Source organism: Hydractinia symbiolongicarpus, chromosome 13 (genome assembly GCF_029227915.1).
Source record: "Hydractinia symbiolongicarpus strain clone_291-10 chromosome 13, HSymV2.1, whole genome shotgun sequence".
NCBI classification, from domain to species: domain Eukaryota; kingdom Metazoa; phylum Cnidaria; class Hydrozoa; order Anthoathecata; family Hydractiniidae; genus Hydractinia; species Hydractinia symbiolongicarpus.
In genome coordinates, this window is record NC_079887.1 from 19,757,600 (window position 1) to 19,777,852 (window position 20,253).

At 42.7% G+C, this 20,253-nt stretch overlaps 2 protein-coding genes across 2 annotated transcripts; both read left to right on the forward strand.

Moving 5' to 3' along the window:
• Positions 1-1,478: 1,478 nt before the first annotated feature.
• LOC130624185 (uncharacterized) lies at positions 1,479-3,985 on the forward strand. Its single transcript, XM_057439753.1, has 2 exons — positions 1,479-1,719; positions 1,750-3,985. The coding sequence occupies exons 1-2, from the start codon at positions 1,479-1,481 to the stop codon at positions 3,972-3,974; spliced, it is 2,466 nt and encodes an 821-aa protein (XP_057295736.1). The 3' UTR covers positions 3,975-3,985.
• A 15,212-nt stretch (positions 3,986-19,197) lies between these two features.
• Positions 19,198-20,133, forward strand: LOC130623176 (V(D)J recombination-activating protein 1-like). The gene has a single exon (XM_057438661.1). It carries the CDS (start codon positions 19,198-19,200, stop codon positions 20,131-20,133), a length of 936 nt encoding a protein of 311 aa, XP_057294644.1.
• The last annotated feature ends 120 nt before the right edge of the window (positions 20,134-20,253 follow it).

Genomic DNA, 20,253 nt, shown 5'->3' on the forward strand with positions numbered 1-20,253 from the left:
ACTGTCGATGGTCATACCAACGCAATATCGCATAATACTGCATAATACCTTCATAATACTCTCTGTCGCTACATAACAAATACATATTTTTTTCTGTTAATAATCCATAACCAACGTAATATCGCATAATACTGCATAATACTGCATAATACCTTCATAATTCATAAAAAATACATAAATTTTCTGTCGATAGCCACACAATGGAAGTGGAGCTCTCTAGCGCACTTTCGACTTATCGCCGTTTTTTGAGTCAAATCCTAATTTCAAGGGTCTAGCGCAGCACTGTTTCCTCGCTATATTGATCCTCTACGCAAAGGGTTAATACCGCGGGCAATTACCGCTGTGCTGCAGCACTCTCGTACGAACGCAATGTTGTGACCCTGGTTGGGGTCACAACATAAAATAAAATGTCCAGTGCGTTAGAAAATTTTCCAACATATAATAAAATGACTTCTTACTTGAGTAGCATGATTAGCAGTCTCTATGAGGCTGTATCTGCACCAGTGGCAGCAACACGCGATGCACTCGCAGAGAGACTGCAGAGTGTGCGTGAAACTGCTTCTTTATTATACCACAAGGCTAAGGAGAGGCTTGGTTACGGTCAAGCCTTGAGGAAGACTGTCGAAGACGCTGCTGTGGAAGAATAACAAGTGGAAGAAGTGGATCACAGTGCTGTTGAAACGGAAGGTGGATTTGATGGTAATTATCGACATTTCCGAAGTGAAGGAACACCAGAAGGTCAACTGGTGAGTATTGAACAGTACCTGGATCAACAGAAACAACATGTGGAGAAAGTCATCACAGACTTGCAAAACACTAGACAGAATTGGAAGATTCAACTGAATCTCGTGGGGGAGTTTGTGCACAAGGAAAATCCTTCCGACAAGTTCACAAAACCAATATGGAGTGAAGCTGTCACAATTATGGAAGGAAGTGACATCGAAGAATTGATCGAAGAGATGTATAAAAGCCTGCTAAAACGCTTTGAAATGACATCGGAGAAACTCAAAAAAAGCGACTACATCTTCAAGCGAATCACGGAAATGACGTATCACTGCCACATGATTGACCTTATGAGAGGTAGATCATGGTGCAAGACACCCGAATGGCTGCAAAAAAAGCACTGCATCATCAATCTTAAAAATGAAGACGAGCAGTGCTTCAAATGGGCCGTCATTGCAGCACTGCACCACAACGAAATCAAAAACGATCCTCAACGCATCTCGAAGCTCGAACCGTTTGTTGAACAGTACAATTAGAGTGGTATCGAGTTTCCAACTCCCAACACACACTGGAAAAAGTTTGAAAGGCAAAACCCCAACGTGGCGTTGAATGTCTACTTTTCTGAAGAAGATTTTCAGGTCAGACAGGCATACGTTTCGAAACACAACACGACACGTGAAAAGGTGGTAGATGTGCTAATCCTTCAAGAAGGCAATAAAAAGCACTACGTTACCATTAAAAGATACTCTGCGCTCATGCGCGGTTTATCATCTAGACATCGAGGTGATCACTACTGTCGAAACTGCATGCACGGATTCCGCAGTCAAGAGACACGAGACAATCACATGAAAGTGTGCATGGACCATGATTTTTGCGAGATTGTCATACCTAAAGAAGGAACAGTCCTCAAACACAAAGATGGGCAAAAGTCGCTCAGAATGCCATTTGTCATCTATGCAGACACAGAATGTATCTTGGAACCTGTTCAAGGTTGTGATGGAGACCCTGAAAAATCACACACCAGACACGTCAGCAAGCATGTGGCTTCAGGATATGCCTTCATAACCAAATTTGCACATGGAGAAGTTGAAGAATCATCCGACTGCTATCGTGGAAAAGACTGCATGGAAAGGTTTTGCAAGGGACTGAGAGATCAAGTCAATAGAGCTATCAGACATCCACAGAAGAAGATGATCCCGTTGACACACGAAGAGAAAGAAGCCCACAAGTCTGCAAAAAGATGCTTCATTTGCAATGGGCTTTTCAAGAAGAACAACAAAGACATCACAATGCGCAAAGTTCGAGATCACTGTCACTACACTGGTCAGTATCGAGGAGCTGCACACAGTTCGTGCAACCTAAACTATCGCATCCCCAACGAGATTCCGGTGGTCATGCACAATCGCTCACGATATGACAATCACATTATCATCAAGCAACTGGCCAGGGAATTCAAAAGCCACGAGTTTGAATGTCTGGGTGAAAACAGCGAAAAATACATCAGCTTCTCCATCAAGCACTCCGTCACATTTCAAGGAAAAGACGGCGAACCGCTGAAGCAGATGAAGAAGAACAAGAAAACCAACCAAACGAAAGAAGTTGAAATCAGCACGACCTGCAAAATCAAGTTTATCGACAGCTGCAGGTTCATGCAAAGCTCATTGTCAAGCCTTGTAGATAATTTAGCTGGAACCAACAGTGTCAGCTGCAACGACTGCAAATCAAACATGGAACTCATCGAGATTGACTCAGAGTACAAGGCGCAATTCAAGTGCCAAACCTGTTACTGCTCTTACAAGACGGTGGAACTGAATAAGCATTCCATGAAGAAGAAATTTTCCAACACATTCAAGCATGCAAAGGGCAATGACGAGCACTTTAGACTTTTGCTGCGTAAGGGTGTTTACCCCTTCGAATACATGGATGCGTGGGAGCGTTTTGAAGAGACAGCAATTCCTCCAAAAGCACAATTTTACAGCAGCTTGAACCTTGAAAACATCACCGAAAACGACTACAAGCATGCTCAAAAGGTGTGGAGGGCTTTCAACATCAAAAACCTTGGAGAGTACCACGATCTCTACGTGATGAGTGACACGCTTCTTTTTGCAGACGTTTTTGAAAATTTTCGAGACACTTGTCAAAACATCTACGAGCTTGATCCAGCGTATTTTTACACTGCTCCAGGCCTCGCATGGCAAGCAGCTCTAAAAGTGACTGGTCAAGTGCTCGAGCTTCTCACAGACATCGACATGCTACTGATGGTTGAAAAGGGGCTCAGATGTGGTATTTGCCAAGCAATCAAGCGCCATGCTAAGGCGAACAATCCGTACATGGGGGAATTGTTTGATGTCAACCTGTTGATCTCGTATCTGCTGTACATCGATGCCAACAATCTGTACGGAGGTGCCATGTCACAAAAGCTGCCAACACACGGCTTCAAGTGGCGTGAAGACCTCGAAAATTTTACTCAAGCTTTTATAGAAAATTATAAAAATGGAGATGATGGCTATTTTCTTGAAGTGGATGTCCACTACCCGAAAAAGCTGCACAAACTCCACAACGACCTTCCATTCTTGCCTGAAAAGATGCGTCTGAACAACGACTGTGAAAAGTTGACGTGCAATGTGTTTGACAAGGAAAAATACGTGCTGCACATTCGCAAATTGCAGCAGGCACTGCAGCATGGATTGGTTCTCACCAAGGTGCACCGAGTCATTGAGTTCAAGCAAAGTGCTTGGCTGAAACCCTACATTGACATGAACACAAAGCTGCGAAAGGATGCCAAAAATGACTTTGAGAAAGACTTTTTTAAGCTGATGAATAATAGCGTCTTTGGCAAGACCATGGAGAACGTTTGCAAGCACCGTGACATCAAACTGGTGACAACGGAATGGAGGCGCAAGAAGCTCGCATCAACTCCAAACTATCACAGCACATCAAGATTTGACAAGAAATTTGTGGCAATAGAAATGAACAAAGTGAAGGTCGTCATGAACAAACCTGTCTACCTTGGCCTCTCCATCTTGGACTTGAGCAAACTCACGATGTATGAGTATCACTACGACTACATCAAGCCGAAGTTTGGTGCAAGCGCAGAGCTTTGCTACATGGACACAGATAGTTTCGTCTACCACATCAAAACAGACGATGTCTATAAAGATATTGCAGGTGACGTTGAATCAAGGTTTGACACATCGAATTACAGTCCCGAAGACCTATTGGCAAAAACAAGAAAAAATTGTGTCTCATGAAGGATGAACTTGGTGGCAAAATCATGATCGAATTTGTTGCATTGAGGTCAAAAATGTATGCGTACAAGACACTCGAAGGACACGAGACAAAAAAGGCAAAAGGTAGAAAAAAGTGTATCGTTAAGAAACAGATCACGTTCGCAGACTATTTGAACAGCCTGCAGACCTGTCAAAATTTGTATCGCACGCAACTGAGATTTACCAGTCGAAAACACGAGATTTTCACCGAAAAGCTGAACAAAATTGCGCTGAGTGTTGATGATGACAAGCGACTACAAGCTCAAGGTGGGTTCACCTTTGCACATGGTAGCAGTCCTGGATTGGTTTGTAAACAAGAATTGCTCACCAGAGTGTGGCATTGAGTCTCGCGGGATGCTTCAAAAATTTATAAAAAATAAATGATACTTGAACTGATGTTGGTAATGTTGTACGTAATTTTTTTTTGTACGTCTACTGCAAGTTTTCCTCTCTAATAAAAGTCATGTCAGAACTGAATGAAATTTTAGACGTCTTCTTAGACACACCAGAAATGGGAGAGCAGAAAAAAGTCAACTCTCTGGGAAAAAAACAGTGGACGCCTGAGTTGGTGGGTAAACGGCTGTTGAAGAAGCTCGAGGCACAAGCGCAAAAATCATGCTCAAAAGACTTGCTGTCGAAAATGTCAGGTGTTGACAATTTTCAGATCATGATGAGCGACATAAACGCAAACTTTCTGATTCAAAACTCGACTGTAGGGGCGAAATTACCATCGTTCACAAGAAACTCTCCGATGGAAGTTGTAGGGTCATACATGTATGAAAAGTGCGGGCTGTGGCTTGCTCCCGTCTCTCTGTTTTGCACAGTTTTCAACCATCTGGACTGGAAAAAATTCAGCGAAATTGCCGAGGAGCGTCAAGCGCAAATCAAACTGCGAGAAGATGTGCCGCCTTTTCCGGATGAAATAAATGGATCAAGTTGCGCAGAAAGTGACAAAGCCCAAGAACCAAGGGCGTGTTGAGGCCGGTAAAAAGCTTGCAGATGGAACAGAGCAAACAAGGCCAAGTTGAAGCAAGTACCTGCTCGGGTCGAGACAAGTGAGAATTCAAGTACCCCAGCAAGTACCTGCACAAGTACCTGCAAGTACCTCAGCAAGTACTTTGCAAGAGGGTCAGGAACCTGTCGCAGGTCCTCACAAGTTCAGTGCATATCTCTATGGCGCTGGAGGTATTGCCGTACTTGCCGTTTGCGTGGCAGTCTATTATATAAAGCCTAGCGTCTCCGCACGTGCGCCGTCTCAGCAGCAAAAGCCTTCGAAAATTGACATTTTTCACATGCGATAAACCTTAATAAATGAGCACCAAAGAGTATGAGAAAGAAATAGTTGATTCCTTGTGGGAGGCTGGCAGACTAGTATCCTATACTATTCTCTTGGCGCTAGGCGGGAAAAAAGTTCTGGGAGTTTCTAGACCGGGGGCTAAGATGGACATGGAGGACGGGTTGAAGCTCGCTGGCTATATGACAGTAGCGATATTATTAGACGATTACGCGATAAAACATCAGTGGTATAAACGTTCCCTAATGCCTCCGAAAGTCTAGCTTTGAATAAAATATGAACATTATCAAAGACCCGCATACGACAATCTTCACCGGGCCTACAAGTTGCGGCAAGACCCAACGAGTGCTCGACCTCCTTGAGAACGAGTACAGGTATCATTTCGACAATATTGTAATTCTCTGCCCTACAATTCGCTGGAACAAGACCTATCTCGAGAGGTCCTCGCTGTAGAAAGATGACTACGTGTTTCTGGTGGAGCCCAAGGAGCAGTTGTTCGAGTGAATCAAAAAACTGTCGTCGTTGCTGCGAAGAGACGCTCTTCATCATTGACTATATGATAGCTGACAAGAGTCTCGATAAAAAACGTCAATCCCTGCTTGAGCTTGCCATTAGCGGTAGACATCGCAAACATAGTCTCTGGCTACTCACTCAAAGCTACACGGCTATTCCGAAGAACCTTCGAAGGCAAAAAAGCAGGTACCCTTCATGTGGTACCCCTCGGAAAGGAGCGACATAAAAATGGTAGACGAAGAGACCAATATGATCAACGACTGGGAGACTATCAAGACTGAATTGAAAAAGTCCAAGCATGCATGCTTGTACGTAAGACTGAAGCATCCTAGAAGTTACAAGATTGTTGGTTAGACTCTTGACATGTAAGAAAAGATGGATAATGAGAGTGTAATTAAAGCTGTGTATCAGGCTCTTTTGAGAGCCCATGACAGACTGATAGATGCAATGCATAATGACGATGACAGCAAACTGGTAAACACGACTCGGGATATTGAAGAGTTATGCAAAAAATATCCATGGCATTCTCAGCTTGGTGTTGGTTATTGGACCTCGTAATTTTGTGACATTTTGCGAATCACAAAATCCCTAGTTGAGCCTTGGCGCCAGATATTTAACAAAATGGAAAAATTAAAAAGGCAGTATTGGATGGCAGATGAAGACGAGTACCAGAATGTTTTGAGAAAGACTGCGACGCTAGCCAAACTCTCGCAAAGTCGAAAAAACCACGCATACGTAGAGGAATTTCTAAAAGGGTGGAAAGTCCTGTTCGCGTACGGAACCTACACATCCGAAGGGGAGGTAGACTCCAACTTTTCAGCATCTGATACTTGGAAGCTGATGCAAGATCCTAAAGACGCACATCTTGACGGGAAGACAAAAAGTTTCAAAAGGCAGATGATAAACTTTATGCTCGCTCTAAACTGGATGAAGGGCTGCGGACGTCTCACGCCTGACAAAATCCAAGCTATCCATGAGATCATGATGCGCGGGGAAAAACACAGGGGCGGCAAACCCGTGCTGACAGGGAAATACAGGACGACTAAGGTATTCGCTGGTTTTCACGAATTTGCCCCTGTTTCTGCAATTCCAAGGTTAGTGAAAGACGCCCTGGATCGATACTACTACTCTACAGAGACTGACGATCCGATATGGAACGCAGTGAGGTTGTTCATAGACTTGATTAATATCCATCCATTCGAAGATGGGAACGGGAGGTTGTGTAGGCTCGTTATCTCACATGTACTTGTGGAGAGTGGAATGAGTCTCTTTCCAGTTTTACTTAGTTCGTTCCACAAACGCGCCATTACATTCAGGCTGTTAAAAGGTTTGAAGAGAGACCGTCGCTACTCTACACGATGGTCTGCAAGTCTTTGGTGAAGGTATGGGATAATTTCGAGCAAAACTTGGCTCTACTAGAAAACTGATTCCTCGTTAGCCTTGGCGTGTATAAGAAAGATGTCTTGTCTTGTAGCATTTAACAATACCAAGTTACATACCGTAATCATCAACGGTCGCCCTTGGACTCGTGCTAAAGAAGTAGTACAAGGCGCACTGGAGTACAAAAAAGACACATCTGATACCATACGCAAGCACTGTAGTCAGGAAAATTACACTCAAAAGAACGCGATCATGATTTACCGCAAGCATACTGCACCAGACGATTATCAGTGCCATCGTCTTCCCTACTACTGTGCACGTGTTCAAAGACGGAAAATCTCCACCAAAAGGAGATGGCTTAGGGACAACTATCCAAACTGTGAAGAGATTGTGGTCATCGATAATCCCAACGGGATTCACGCGTTCAATCGATTCGAAGAGGAAGGACACGTGGAACGGTATCAATGCCACATTCGACGCATCGATCTTACTCGCGACGATTTGTATGACCTGGGAGTGCCTGCGCTCGAAGACTAGAGACGCATGGTTTTGTGTGTTGATAATAGGGGTGCGCCAGAAGGAGACGATGCTTTCGTGACCACTTCAAGTGTTAAAAGATAGTTAACACTTTAAGAAAAAAAATGGAGGCCTATGTAGAGAGCTTGCAACTTAGAAACTTTTACGATATTCAGGTACCTGTGCTGAGATGCTGCATCAAGGCAGGATCTACTACCGGTAATTGTTCACAGTGTTTGGAAAATTTTAGATTTAGAAATGGACCATACTACGAGGGGTTTGTACATCCGAACGATGATGAGCTTTTGAATAGAGTGCAATCAGGAGAGAAGCCCCGGGCGACAATTGCATGTGAGGAGGAGGATGAAGTGCTCGAATACATTATTGAGGATCGCAGGGGTCTGCATATTGTTTCCGACGAGGTGAACAAGTGGGGCATGCTCTGCTACGAGATTATCAAGGATAAGAACTTAAGGCTCTTGGATCTGGCGGACTTGGAGAAAATTGGCGACATACTCAACATTCAAATCGAGGATAGGCGCCTAGTTGATATCAAAGATCTTGATAGCGAGCCAAATGTTATCAAGGGAATCGTCTATGGCTATCCATTCTACACCCTAGCTCCTTATGATTATACCCGCCTTCATCCGATTGACTCCAGCGATGACGATGATTAAAGGGATGTTGCTCGGGTAGGTATTAACGTGAACCACAGGTTCACATTAACCACGCTTATACAATGCCAACTGAGCAAGTCCCCCGCAGCCGGGGACTTGATGAAATAGTCATCTGGCTCGTGAAATTTACCACTTTTAACCGAGTGAGGAGGCAGCTTCGTGTCTTCAAGAACCCGCAAAAGCTCTTCTTTCACAAACACACGCTCTGGACCATCTGCAAGGTAGTACATCGTTCGGTTGTCTGGTTCGTTGACGATGCGGTCCAAACGGAACGTTTTTTTCGACCAAATCATGTCAGTTGCACGTCTTCTCTGATCTCCATGCCCTTCACCGGGTTGCATCAAATATCGGTAGAGACCATCTTCTGCCAGAGGCTTCTTGTCAGGCTTATAACTCGCTTTTTGTGGAACTTCGTCAAGTTTGACTGCATCGTTTGGTTTCATCTTGATTCCAGTGGTTTTGGTGTTGTTCATCTGATCGACAATTTTGTAGAGTTGCTTGACCCATATCATCGAGACCTTACCCTCTTCGTTGAGCTCTTGAGCAACTTGAGCCTTGAAGAGACGTCTCGCGAGCTGCTTGTTGAAGTTTTCCACAAAGGCAGTGTGTCTATGATGGTACTTTGTCACCGTCCTGTCGATCTTGACGTCATGCTTTTTAAAGGTCTTTGTAACGTCTGCAACGAACTCGGTTCCTGCATCTATCATGACAGTCTCGGGCCACGTCAAGGGTCTGGCCTTGTAAATGTCCTCGATCATTTTGGTCACTTCTGCAGCCTTTTTCGTTCGCAGGGGTCTAGCTACCTTGTAGCGCGAGGCTACATCGATCCCTGTGAGGATATATTTGTAGACGTTGCTGTAGACTTTGTCATGAGGCATGCTAAGCAAATCAAATTGATAGACTGCATTTGGAACTGTAACGGTGTAATGAGGATGTTTTACCACGTTTGGCCCTGGAATGTGAACCTGCCAGAAGGCCTGGTGGGCAAGGTAGATTTTGACCTTCTTCATAGACAAACCACTAAGTTCAACAAGTTTTTCAATGGCTTCGTTTCCGATCCAGAGATGTGTGGGCTGATAGTAAATACTGCTCAATTTTTCCTTCTCTGTGGAAATTTTCGACATGTTTATTACATATCGAAAACATTTTACATATAACTCCTGTGGAGACGCTAGGCGAACTTGTACACTGCAAAACCAAGGAGGGCTAAGGATCCAACGATGAACGTTAGCTCACCGTCTTGTTGCTGTTTGCTGGGCGTGTAGAAGTCGGATAACTTAGGAGCCTTCTTGATCGTTGCGATGTAATAGTCTCTTATACCTTCATCGAGCTCCTTCAAGCTCTCTCCAGCGTGCCTTTTCAGCTCTCGTTGATGGTTATACCAATCGATCTTTGCCTGCCTGTCACGTACCCACTGTGTTTGAGCTGCTTGAAGTTGTTCAATTGCTTTATCACGTTTTTTACGCTCACCATGCCCACCGAGTTTACTGAACAGATAGTTACTCCCCGAGAATGCTAGAGCGTTAATCAACGCCCCTCCTGCCATGATTGCCAAGGTCGCCATTTATTTTCAGTATTCCACAGAGTGAAATCTACCATCTAAGATGTTCAGCTGAGCATCTTGAAGTAGGAAAACGTAGCATTTAATATTCCCAGTTGTTCCGTCTGCCTTCTTTGTTATATGCAATGTTATACCGTCTGACAATCTCTGTAATTGCCTTCCAGAACCGTGGAGACTATGATCAGGTGATGCTCGGAAATCAACAAACAGGGCGTATCTCTCGGTGAAGAACTGCCCAATCGTCACCTATGAATCGTGGCTACCGAATAAGTTTACGATCTGCTCGAGGTGATCTTTCGGGAGCATCGCGTGCGTGTAGAGCTCATTAGGCTCACCCTCGACAGTGATCGAGATTTTTTCGATCTTTGGGTTATAAAACACCTCGTTAGCGCCCGAGTAAGCCTTCACTTTTCCAGGGTCTACAAAGAGCAGTAAAACGCCTTTCAAACTTTTTGCAGGCGTATCAATTTGCAAATTGTGACTTGTGTCAGCCTTTTTCATCGTGACAACCTTACTACGGAGAACCCTTTCATAGGGTAGCGCAAAGCGATTATACCGTGACATCATAGCGCTCGCGAGACCCTCGTTATTAATCTTGTCAAACTCTAGTGCGATATTAGTGATCTTATACGCGGCATCCGGTGGTTTAGCTGCGGTATTTCCAACAGCTGCCGTACCTCCATCTTTGATAACGTCACCGTACGATGCAAAATGTATAACGAATTGCAGCCTGTCGTATAATCCTGCTTGGTAAAAGGGCAGATCCCTCGTGAGTTCGAACATTTTACCGATAGGGATGCCAAAGGTGTTGCCGTAAGCTGCTACGATCGCTTTTTCTTCATCCGTGCCTACATGATCAGTCGCTTCTACCTGTAGGGCGCGTATTGTACCGTCGTTGGGATTGATCCCCTCTAGTATCAAGTTGTTTTCCCGATAAAACTTGGGCAACCATTGGTCCTTGTAGGTAGCGAGCACCCTGTAGTCGCTAATATTTTGCACCTCGTTGCCATTCAAAGTGATACGAAGATTTTGCATCAAGGATTTACCTATATTGCTGACGATAGTGCGCTTTGTGTTTGTTCCCGTAAGTTCTAGATCGAAAAGTAGCTTGATACTACCTGGAAAAATTACATCGTTCTGGCCCATGTTGGGGATGTCAACATATAAGTCCTCGTTCTGATTAATCGTACTAGGCACATGACTTACTTTTACACGCTGCTTCTTACCTTTCATAGCCATCATTGTTTTAATCTCCGCGTAGGGATCGAGCTTAGTTCCGAATATCATGCTTTATTATTATCTGATTTACGTTTCAAATAAATGCCGATTAATCCAATATACGAAGGAGACGACTTTACGTCAGAGGAAAAAATTCCAGACGAGGATTTCAGTAGGCCTGATGCCAGCTCCACGATAACGCCAGATCAGGGTCAATCGCCTACCGTCTCCGCAAGAGACACCACGACAAGACAGAGGGAAGAGCTACTAAAATCAAAGGTCGACGATCTTTACGAACACCTTGGTGAGGAGCTGGGGCAGCCAATCGCGAGATTTTATAACGAGTTTGAGGTACAAGGAAACCAGCTTCTTTTCGATGGCATAAAGATCACTAAAAGGAATGGTTAATTGAGGAGCATTGCCGAGATACAGAGGAGATTAGGTACAAATCGCTTGCGAGAATTGGGGTTTACCGACTATACTACACCAAACAAAGGCAGTAAAGCAATGGCTCAGAAACTCCTTAACGAGATTGTTCATGTTGAACAGAAGGCCGATGATATCGAAATGATGCCGCTGCTCGAGAACGTCCTTGATGAAACGGAGAGCCTGATAGAAGAGACTCCTTTTGGCGCCAGCGAAGCCTTCACAGAGCGTGAAAGAAGAGGGCTCAACCTCGAGCTTCAAACGCTAAAGGGTAACCTAAAGCACTTGAAAAGCATGATGATCTTCTACGACAACGAGATCGCCAAAGCAGAAGCCAAGGTGAAAAGGCTTGAGACAAAGAAAGCTACACCTGGAGTATCAGAGAAACAGCAAACTATCTGGAACGAAGACATTGCAAAGGCTAGGGAAGATATAGAACGACTCCAAGATCAAAAGGAAGCAGTACGAGAAGCACACGATTTACTATCATCTGACATTCATAGCCAACTGAAATCTATTAAGGAAACGCTGATGAAAATCACAGAAGGTGATAAATCTCTAGCTGAAAAGCTTAGAATCTTGTTCAAGGAGCAAGGGGTTACTATAGCTAGCATCGTCTCGGCTGTTGGTCTACTGATTTCCACCATTGTACTCGCAGTTACAGGTGGTGGGGGTGCTGCAGCTGGAGGAAGCGCTGGGAAAAAGGGTTTTATACAAAAACAGCTGGAAAGGCTTGGAAAATTTTTCAAATACCTAGCAGGTAAGGCAGGTGCGGCGCTACCAGGGATTATTGGCACGGTTGTCTCGTTCCTTTTTAGAGTAGCAGCAAACGTTGCTGAATATGTAGCCTAGCATCTACACATGGAGGTCGCTGCCGCTGCTGGTCTTGTTGTGGCATATGTTGGGAAGAGAGGCAAACTATATTAGTGCTCCTGCGGAGCATTAATATTTCTTCAACCAAATGTACATTAGGATCGATAATACCCCCGCAGTGACCAAGGTGGCCTTGGTGTCCTCGTGAGGGTTTCCATCTCCTAGACCTGACTGAGGTATCTTTTCAGACTTTAGGGCACCCCTCGATATTTCTTGCCCAGGTGGTGACCTGACTCGTTTTAAAAACCGAGGCTGTGTGGGTTTGTTGTTTAGGTCTAGCCTTATGCCAAGCATCGCACTCGCCGGCGCAATCAAGATGTTGTTGTTATACCCGATAATTTTACCAATACGCAGGTTCATATCGGATGGTAGCATGTACACGTGGTGCATCACGGCAAAATTCACTGGGGTCCTGGCATATTGAAGCACCTTTTGAAACTCGGTTATATCGTGGCCTACGTTCTCCTCACGTTGTGCCATGGCTTCGAAATTCTGTAGTAGTATCTGTCTCGCTGTGAAATTGTCAGCATCCGAACCTATAAGGGATGCCTTGGCATCAGTTTGGGACCCTAGTAGTAAAATCACGTAAACACGAATACTCTCGCTAAGCTACGTCAGACCTTCCGATGTCAGGCCTTGGTCCGTAGGCATGATAAACTTGGCCCAATCACCATCTACTTGCGGCCACCATCTACCATTTGTGAGCGAGGACATGAGAGCCTTAAACTTGTATTGGGCATTGGGGTCGGCACCATATTCACGACAAATTTGGGCATATCCAGAGTAGGGGTTCTCATATTGAGAAAAGCCGTCATCGTATGGCATGGGTACCTTCATTCTTGCTAGGATACGCCGCATGTGGTAATAGACGTGGAATTTAAAGATACTGTTGATGAGAGGCACGGAGCCATTCAAGTGTTTGGCGGATATACCCAAAGCGGTGCTAGCGCAATGACAGGCGAAATTAACTTGTATATTCCAGTAGCCAAGGGCTTGACCGGTCCAATTTACACTTACGGGGTCGTTCAACAGGTTAGTGGGGACTTTTATGGGGTATTTCGTGAACATCGAGAAGGTCACGGGAATGTGCGATTCTGTAGAAACGTAGAGGTCTTGATGCTCTAGATTAATTACACCGAGAGACCATTCGCCTCTATTGGACTTGTATTTTGCCTTGTGGTTATAGCTATAAATGACAGCTGTATGTGACCAATATAGAGAAGCCTACGATTTTTAACGATTACCTAGGGGAGGATACGAGAATTGCCCTGAAATCAATAAGTATCAGACCCGTATGGCTGAACCTTTACAGCGACAATGATTTTGTCATTCGTAGGACAGGGCCTGATCAGAAAGAGATTAGAATTGAAATTATGAACGGTTTGTACAAGATTGAAGATATCGCGGCCATCGTCAACAGTCAAGCACAGGACAAGATCAAGTTGTTTGTATTAAAAAACGGACTATGCAGGCTTAGGGTTAGTGACGGGTATACTGTGGTAATCCATAGACAACTGCAAGAGCTTATGGGGCTACCCTACGACCCTGCAAAAAGTATTTTACCAAAGGCGACTATGACAGCTTCTACAAAACTGACGTGTACCAAAGATTGAGACTCGTTTGCCCTCAGTTAGATGAGGATGACTGCCTGCTGGATGGGAAGAAATCAAAAATTCTTGCTTTTCTTCCAACCAAAGAATTAAACGCATGGGGAGACATGTTAACTTGGAATTTTGACAGTCCAATCTACCTTCCTTTGTAAGGCTCAACAGACAGACTGGAGTTCATGCAGACGGACGAGTATCATCATGAAAAAAATGTTTCGTTCGTCGGAATTACGATGCATTTACTCCTAGAATAAATGGCTATGAAGCTTTACTCAACTTTGCCGCCAAGTGCGACTGAGCATGAGCCTGAGCATGAGCGTGAAGAAAGTCAGGTCTACAGACTAAAAAAGATCGAAGAAATCGAGCAGTACCTGCGGTCTGAGTTCAAAGAGAGAGAAAGACTCTACAAAAAGTTCAAGCTTTGGGGGATGGGGCTTCGCCATGCTGATCATGGCATGATTGCTGTTACTGTCATAACCTCCGCAGCAGGTATTGCCACGCTTGCAACCGGATTCGGAGCCCCTATAGCAATTGGTCTTGAAGCCGCGGCTCTTGCAGTGGGCATAGGCCTAGTAGGTTTGAAGAATGCTTCCAAACGGATACAGTATGATACAAACATGAGTGCATCAAACTCCTAGCTGAATCAATACTAGACACTGTATACGATAAGATTTCCAGAGCGATCCAAGATGGTATAATTTCAGACGATGAGTTTACATGGATCATGCAGGAAAAACAGCGCTACATGGTGCTCAAGGAGCAGATTCGACAACGAATAAAAAAGGCTGTGAAATCAATCAACGACAATGAACGCGCAGAGTTGCTAGCACAAGGCAGGCAAGAAGCTAAAGATGAAATTTTTAAAAAACTGCAATCTGCGCAGTATGCCAGCGCTACTTAGAGTCTCCACCTGCTTACAAAGTCTAATATGTTGGTCAACATACTAGACGATTACCTCTCCCGTATCTTGATCTATGAGCAAGTCGCCATCATGTACGACACGTTTTTTAGCGAGATCCCTCAAGTATTGTTCAAGATTTTTCTCCCATACAATTTTAACACAAGGCTCGCAGTACGGTCCGTCCGTTTGTGTCGACGCATCCTTATATTTGACTTTGTGTATGGCTTCGACAAGGTCTGCTCGCTTCAACATAGAGTACCCTTTGAGACCTAAGGCTTTAGCTTCTTGTCGCAGTTTATCCATTTGTTTATGTGAACAGCGCCAGGCTTTCGTTATTTTTGTGACTGTCTCCAGTCACAAAAAGATTACTTTTTTGTTTTTTTAGTCTTCCACTTCCACAAGGTCGTAATCATAGTAAAATTGACCAGGATTCTTCGTAGATTGTTTCTTTCCCAGTGATTTGATGAACATCTGACCTGTTCGACCTATCAAAGCTTCTCTCAGTACACTCGTTGCCCATGCTTGAAATCGTTCACCATCGTAATCGATCAATGTGATGACAGTTGCATCACCTTTTTTAGTCTTGATCTCTTCAACATACTCAATTTTGAAGATGATTCCAGTGGGAACATCACGCCACTTCATAATGCTCTCTGATTTCAAGGCATCAAATTGTTCTACAGATAGGAAAGGCATCTCTTTATTATAGATTTTTAAACCTCAACCAGGATCAAAATACTGGACATTACTTCCATAATTTAGATATCTCGCGCTTTTCTTCCTCATCTACACACCAATTCCAAAATCGATCCGGATGCCACGCCACTGGCAGTACTCATTCCATATTTTTACATAAAAATTGCGCTTGTGATGATGTCGCAGCAATTCATCATGAATGACATCAAAACCACGCAGCAATACAACAATCTCGATGTGAGCTGTATTATTAATAACCCAATGAAAGTGTGTCGCACCCCACTCTTTGCACAGCTTAACAATCTCAATGTGACCATTTTCAGCTGCAAGTTTCATAGCCAAATTAAAGGTCGTCACACCCCACTCTTTGCACAGCTTAACAAGCTCCATGTGACTATTTGCAGCTGCAAGTGCCATGGCCCAATCAAAGTCTGTCCTCGCACCCCACTCTTTGCACAGCTTAACAATCTCGATGTGACCATTTTCAGCTGCATTATCTAACGCACTGGTCATTTTATTTTATGTTGTGACCCCAACCAGGGTCACAACATTGCGTTCGTACGAGAGTGCTGCAGCACAGCGGTAATTGCCCGCGGTATTGACCCTTTGCGTAGAGGAGGAAACAGTGCTGCGCTAGACCCTTGAAATTAGGGTTTGACTCAAAAAACAGCGATAAGTCGAAAGTGCGCTAGAGAGCTCCACCTCCATTGTGTTGGCCATACCAACGTAATATCGCATAATACTGCATAATACCTTCATAATACTCTCTGTCGCTACATAACAAATACATATTTTTTCTGTCGATGGCCATACCAACGCAACATCGCATAATACTGCATAATACCTTCATAATACTCTCTGTCGCTACATAACAAATACATATTTTTTCTGTCGATGGCCATACCAACGCAACATCGCATAATACTGCATAATACTGCATAATACCTTCATAATTCATAAAAAATACATAAATTTTCTGTCGATGGCCATACCAACGTAATATCGCATAATACTGCATAATGCCTTCATAATACTCTCTATCGTTCCATAAAAAATACATTTTTTTTCTGCCAATAATCCATAACCAACGTAATATCGCATAATACTGCATAATACTGCATAATACCTTCATAATTCGTAAAAAATACATAAATTTTCTGTCGAAGGCCATACCAACGTAATATCGCATAATACTGCATAATACCTTCATAATAATCTCTGTCGCTTCATAAAAACTACATATTTTTTCTGTCAATCGGCCATAACCAACGTAATATGCCACAAAATTTCGCATAACTGCCATTTACGGAAAGCTGTTTTTATAAAGTAGACAAAGTTTGAGGTTGGATACACATCCATACACAAACAGAAACGATATTTCGCTCAAATAGCCTTTTGCAAAAAGACATATTAACGGCCCTATTGCAGGCTAAACGAAGAGGCGTTTTTGTACAATATATTGAACAGGCGGTAGTGTTCTATGCCCATCGATAACCAATAGAAAAGATATTTTGGACTAATACCCCCCATGAAGTTACATATCACAAGTCCTAAATAATGCCAATCTGAGGCAAGGCATTATACTATTAATTTACCAGGCTTTACTTATTCGTACAGCAGTAGAAACAAGTGTCCTCCCTGAAAATGACATCGACGGAAAATTTATGTATTTTTTTATGAATTATGAAGGTATTATGCAGTATTATGCAGTATTATGCGATATTACGTTGGTTATGGATTATTAACAGAAAAAATATGTATTTGTTATGTAGCGACAGAGAGTATTATGGAGGTATTATGCAGTATTATGCGATATTACGTTGGTATGGCCATCGACAGAAAAAATATGTATTTGTTATATAGAGAGGATGTCGGATAATGCGATTTATTTGTCGGGTCCATTTGGTTGGAGAAGTATGACTGAACGTCTGTCGGTTTTTTATGTCGATAAAGTATGAAGGGTGCTAGTTATGTTGTACGTCGTGTGTCGGGACCACTTAGCCCGGTGCTAAATGAAGTCGTTGCTTTTTAGCCGCCCGACTTTAAAAGCTTTTGCCCTATGTGGTGCATGTATGAAAAATTACAGTACTGATTGAAAAAAGGAAAGCATTTTTTAAGTGTTTTATTGGCAAGAAATAAAGAAATTGTTTACGACAAAATAAAGTGAAACTTTTTACCATAAGTATAAGAAAACCACTGTCTTGCAAAAAAATGCCTTTTGATCAGCTTTGTGCTATTAAACCTAATTAGACCCAGTCACAAAGTTGATCAAAAATCGTCAATATTAAAATGCCCTACTTTGGGTGGTTGCTATTCCTGTCCAAAGTTAGTCAAAAATCGTCAATATTACAATGCCACTCTATTCTAGGCATGCTTTTGCTGAAATAGTTGTAGATTAAACGTTTAAATTTTGGTTAAATATGTGCTTATAAGAGCGAATTTTCGTTAAATTAAGGCATAAAATAGTAAAGTAGTTAATAAAGTTATTTTAACACTAAAGGAATAGAGCAGTTTCAACTGATAAAAGAATGTGTTTTACTTTGCATAGTTTTGCTTTTCTTAGGTTATGATTTAAAAATGCCTGACTTTGGGCACCCGCCTTACTTTGGGTGGAACACATCAACTTTTCCAGACTCGCTGGCCAGAAATTAGCCAGGAGACCCAGCGTAATTTTTTTACCACCGGGAAATCGGAGTAGTTAAGGTGGGAAAAATTACGCTGGGCCTCAAACGATTTTTCTGATTTTTGAGATTTTTGTTATTATTCTATTGTTCTTTGCTCACGTGGTCCATGTCGGGGAAAGCCTTTTTCATCCGAATATTCCAGCGAGTGGTTTCACTCACCCTAACAAACATTAGTAAACTATAAAGTTTTTTACCGCAGTAAGATGTGACCAAGCTTGGTAAATAACTCACAGATAAATTAAAATGGCCTCCGAAGCGATTAGTCACATTGTCCAATTTAAACTCGGGGTTTCCGCTGAGTCATTCGTTCGCGTCCAAGCTTTAGTTTGAGAGAAACTCATTTTATCAACTCGAAGAAGAAAGCTTAGTTAACTAGGCTCACGGCTGTTTCAGCTAGCGAGATTTCGGAAACTCAGACTGCGCATGTCAAAAAAAAATTTAAAATAAGGACTGGGGCGAGTTGCGCTTAAAAGTAAACAAATTTTAGGGTAGCTAGCACCAGGTTTAATAGGCATTTTAATCACATAAACCAACTTAAGGACTGGAAACTAAGTGGTTTAAATAAAATATAGTCCTATACCAATAAGATTAATTCAAATACAAAGCTATTCGCTTGTTGCCTAGCTAAAACAAAACAAAAACTTTCAACCTCCATTTTGAAGACTGTGGACACCATGCCAACTTAAAGCAAAATATTTTCAGATACGAAGTTATCCCACAGATAATTTTTATAAAAATCATTCCAAGATAGTTACGAGATACGAATAAAAAAAGAACTGTAGGTGTATCAGTACATTACGAATTGATATTGTATCAAACATTAGGTACTTTTTTTTCAAAATTTTTGTTAAAGTTCAAGATGGCTACTGGGGATTTACACCTAGCTCGGTTGAACAAGCTGTGTCGAATATGTGGAAACACTCTGCCTGGACGATCACATATTGTCCAAGAGCACATAAAGAACTTGGACAGTATTTTCAGAGCTGATTTTTATTCTGATCGGGCAGGCATTCACCCAAAAAAATTCTGTCACTCGTGCTTTGCTACAATAAGTAATGTCCTAAAACGTGACTCAGCTACCGCTATTGTGCCTGTTAAATGGTATACACATAAAGACACCGAGTGCAAAACATGCATATTAAGTGCACAAAAAAAGAGAGGTGGCAAACCTATGAAAAGAAGGGGCGGTGGTAACCCAACACACAAAGCTGTGGATTCCGCAGAAAAAACTTGGACACCCCTAGAACTTAATAAAATTTACAGAAAAACCTCTGAACTTTTTGACTATAGTGGAAACGTTCTCTCAGACATAAATATCAGTGAAGGCAACTGGGAACATCTGATTTGTGCTTTGTGTAGCAATATTTTAAAAAGGCCATTAATGATAAACCAATGTAACCACGTGTTTTGTGCCTTGTGTTTAACAAATTGGTTGGAAAATTCAAATAGATGTCCCACCTGCAGCATCCCAACAACACCCGGGGATGTCTCGCCTGGTTTGTGCATTTCCAGGATTTTAAACACACGAGTTGTCAAGGGAACATGTGGTTGTTCATTTAAACTGCTGTCTGCACAATCGCACACATGCTCTCCAGCATTGTCATTTACAACACTAGAGATGATGCAGTTGAGCCCTTCCAAGCCTGTACCGAAAAAGGTAGAAGAATGCATTGCTCATGTGGTTGGAATAAAAATGCAGCAGTCAAACTTGCCGAATAAAACTGTCCAATTGCCCAGTGGAAGTTCACAAGTAAGATTACTTATGTATGGAGTGGACTCAGTAAAAGTGATTTGACATTGACTTTTTTTAACAAGCAACTGATTTTCAAACGGCTGATAAAGCAAAAAATTTTGATCTTAGCAATTTTAAGGCTGAAATCAAAACTGAAAATAAGTTGCTTTTGTATATGTCTAT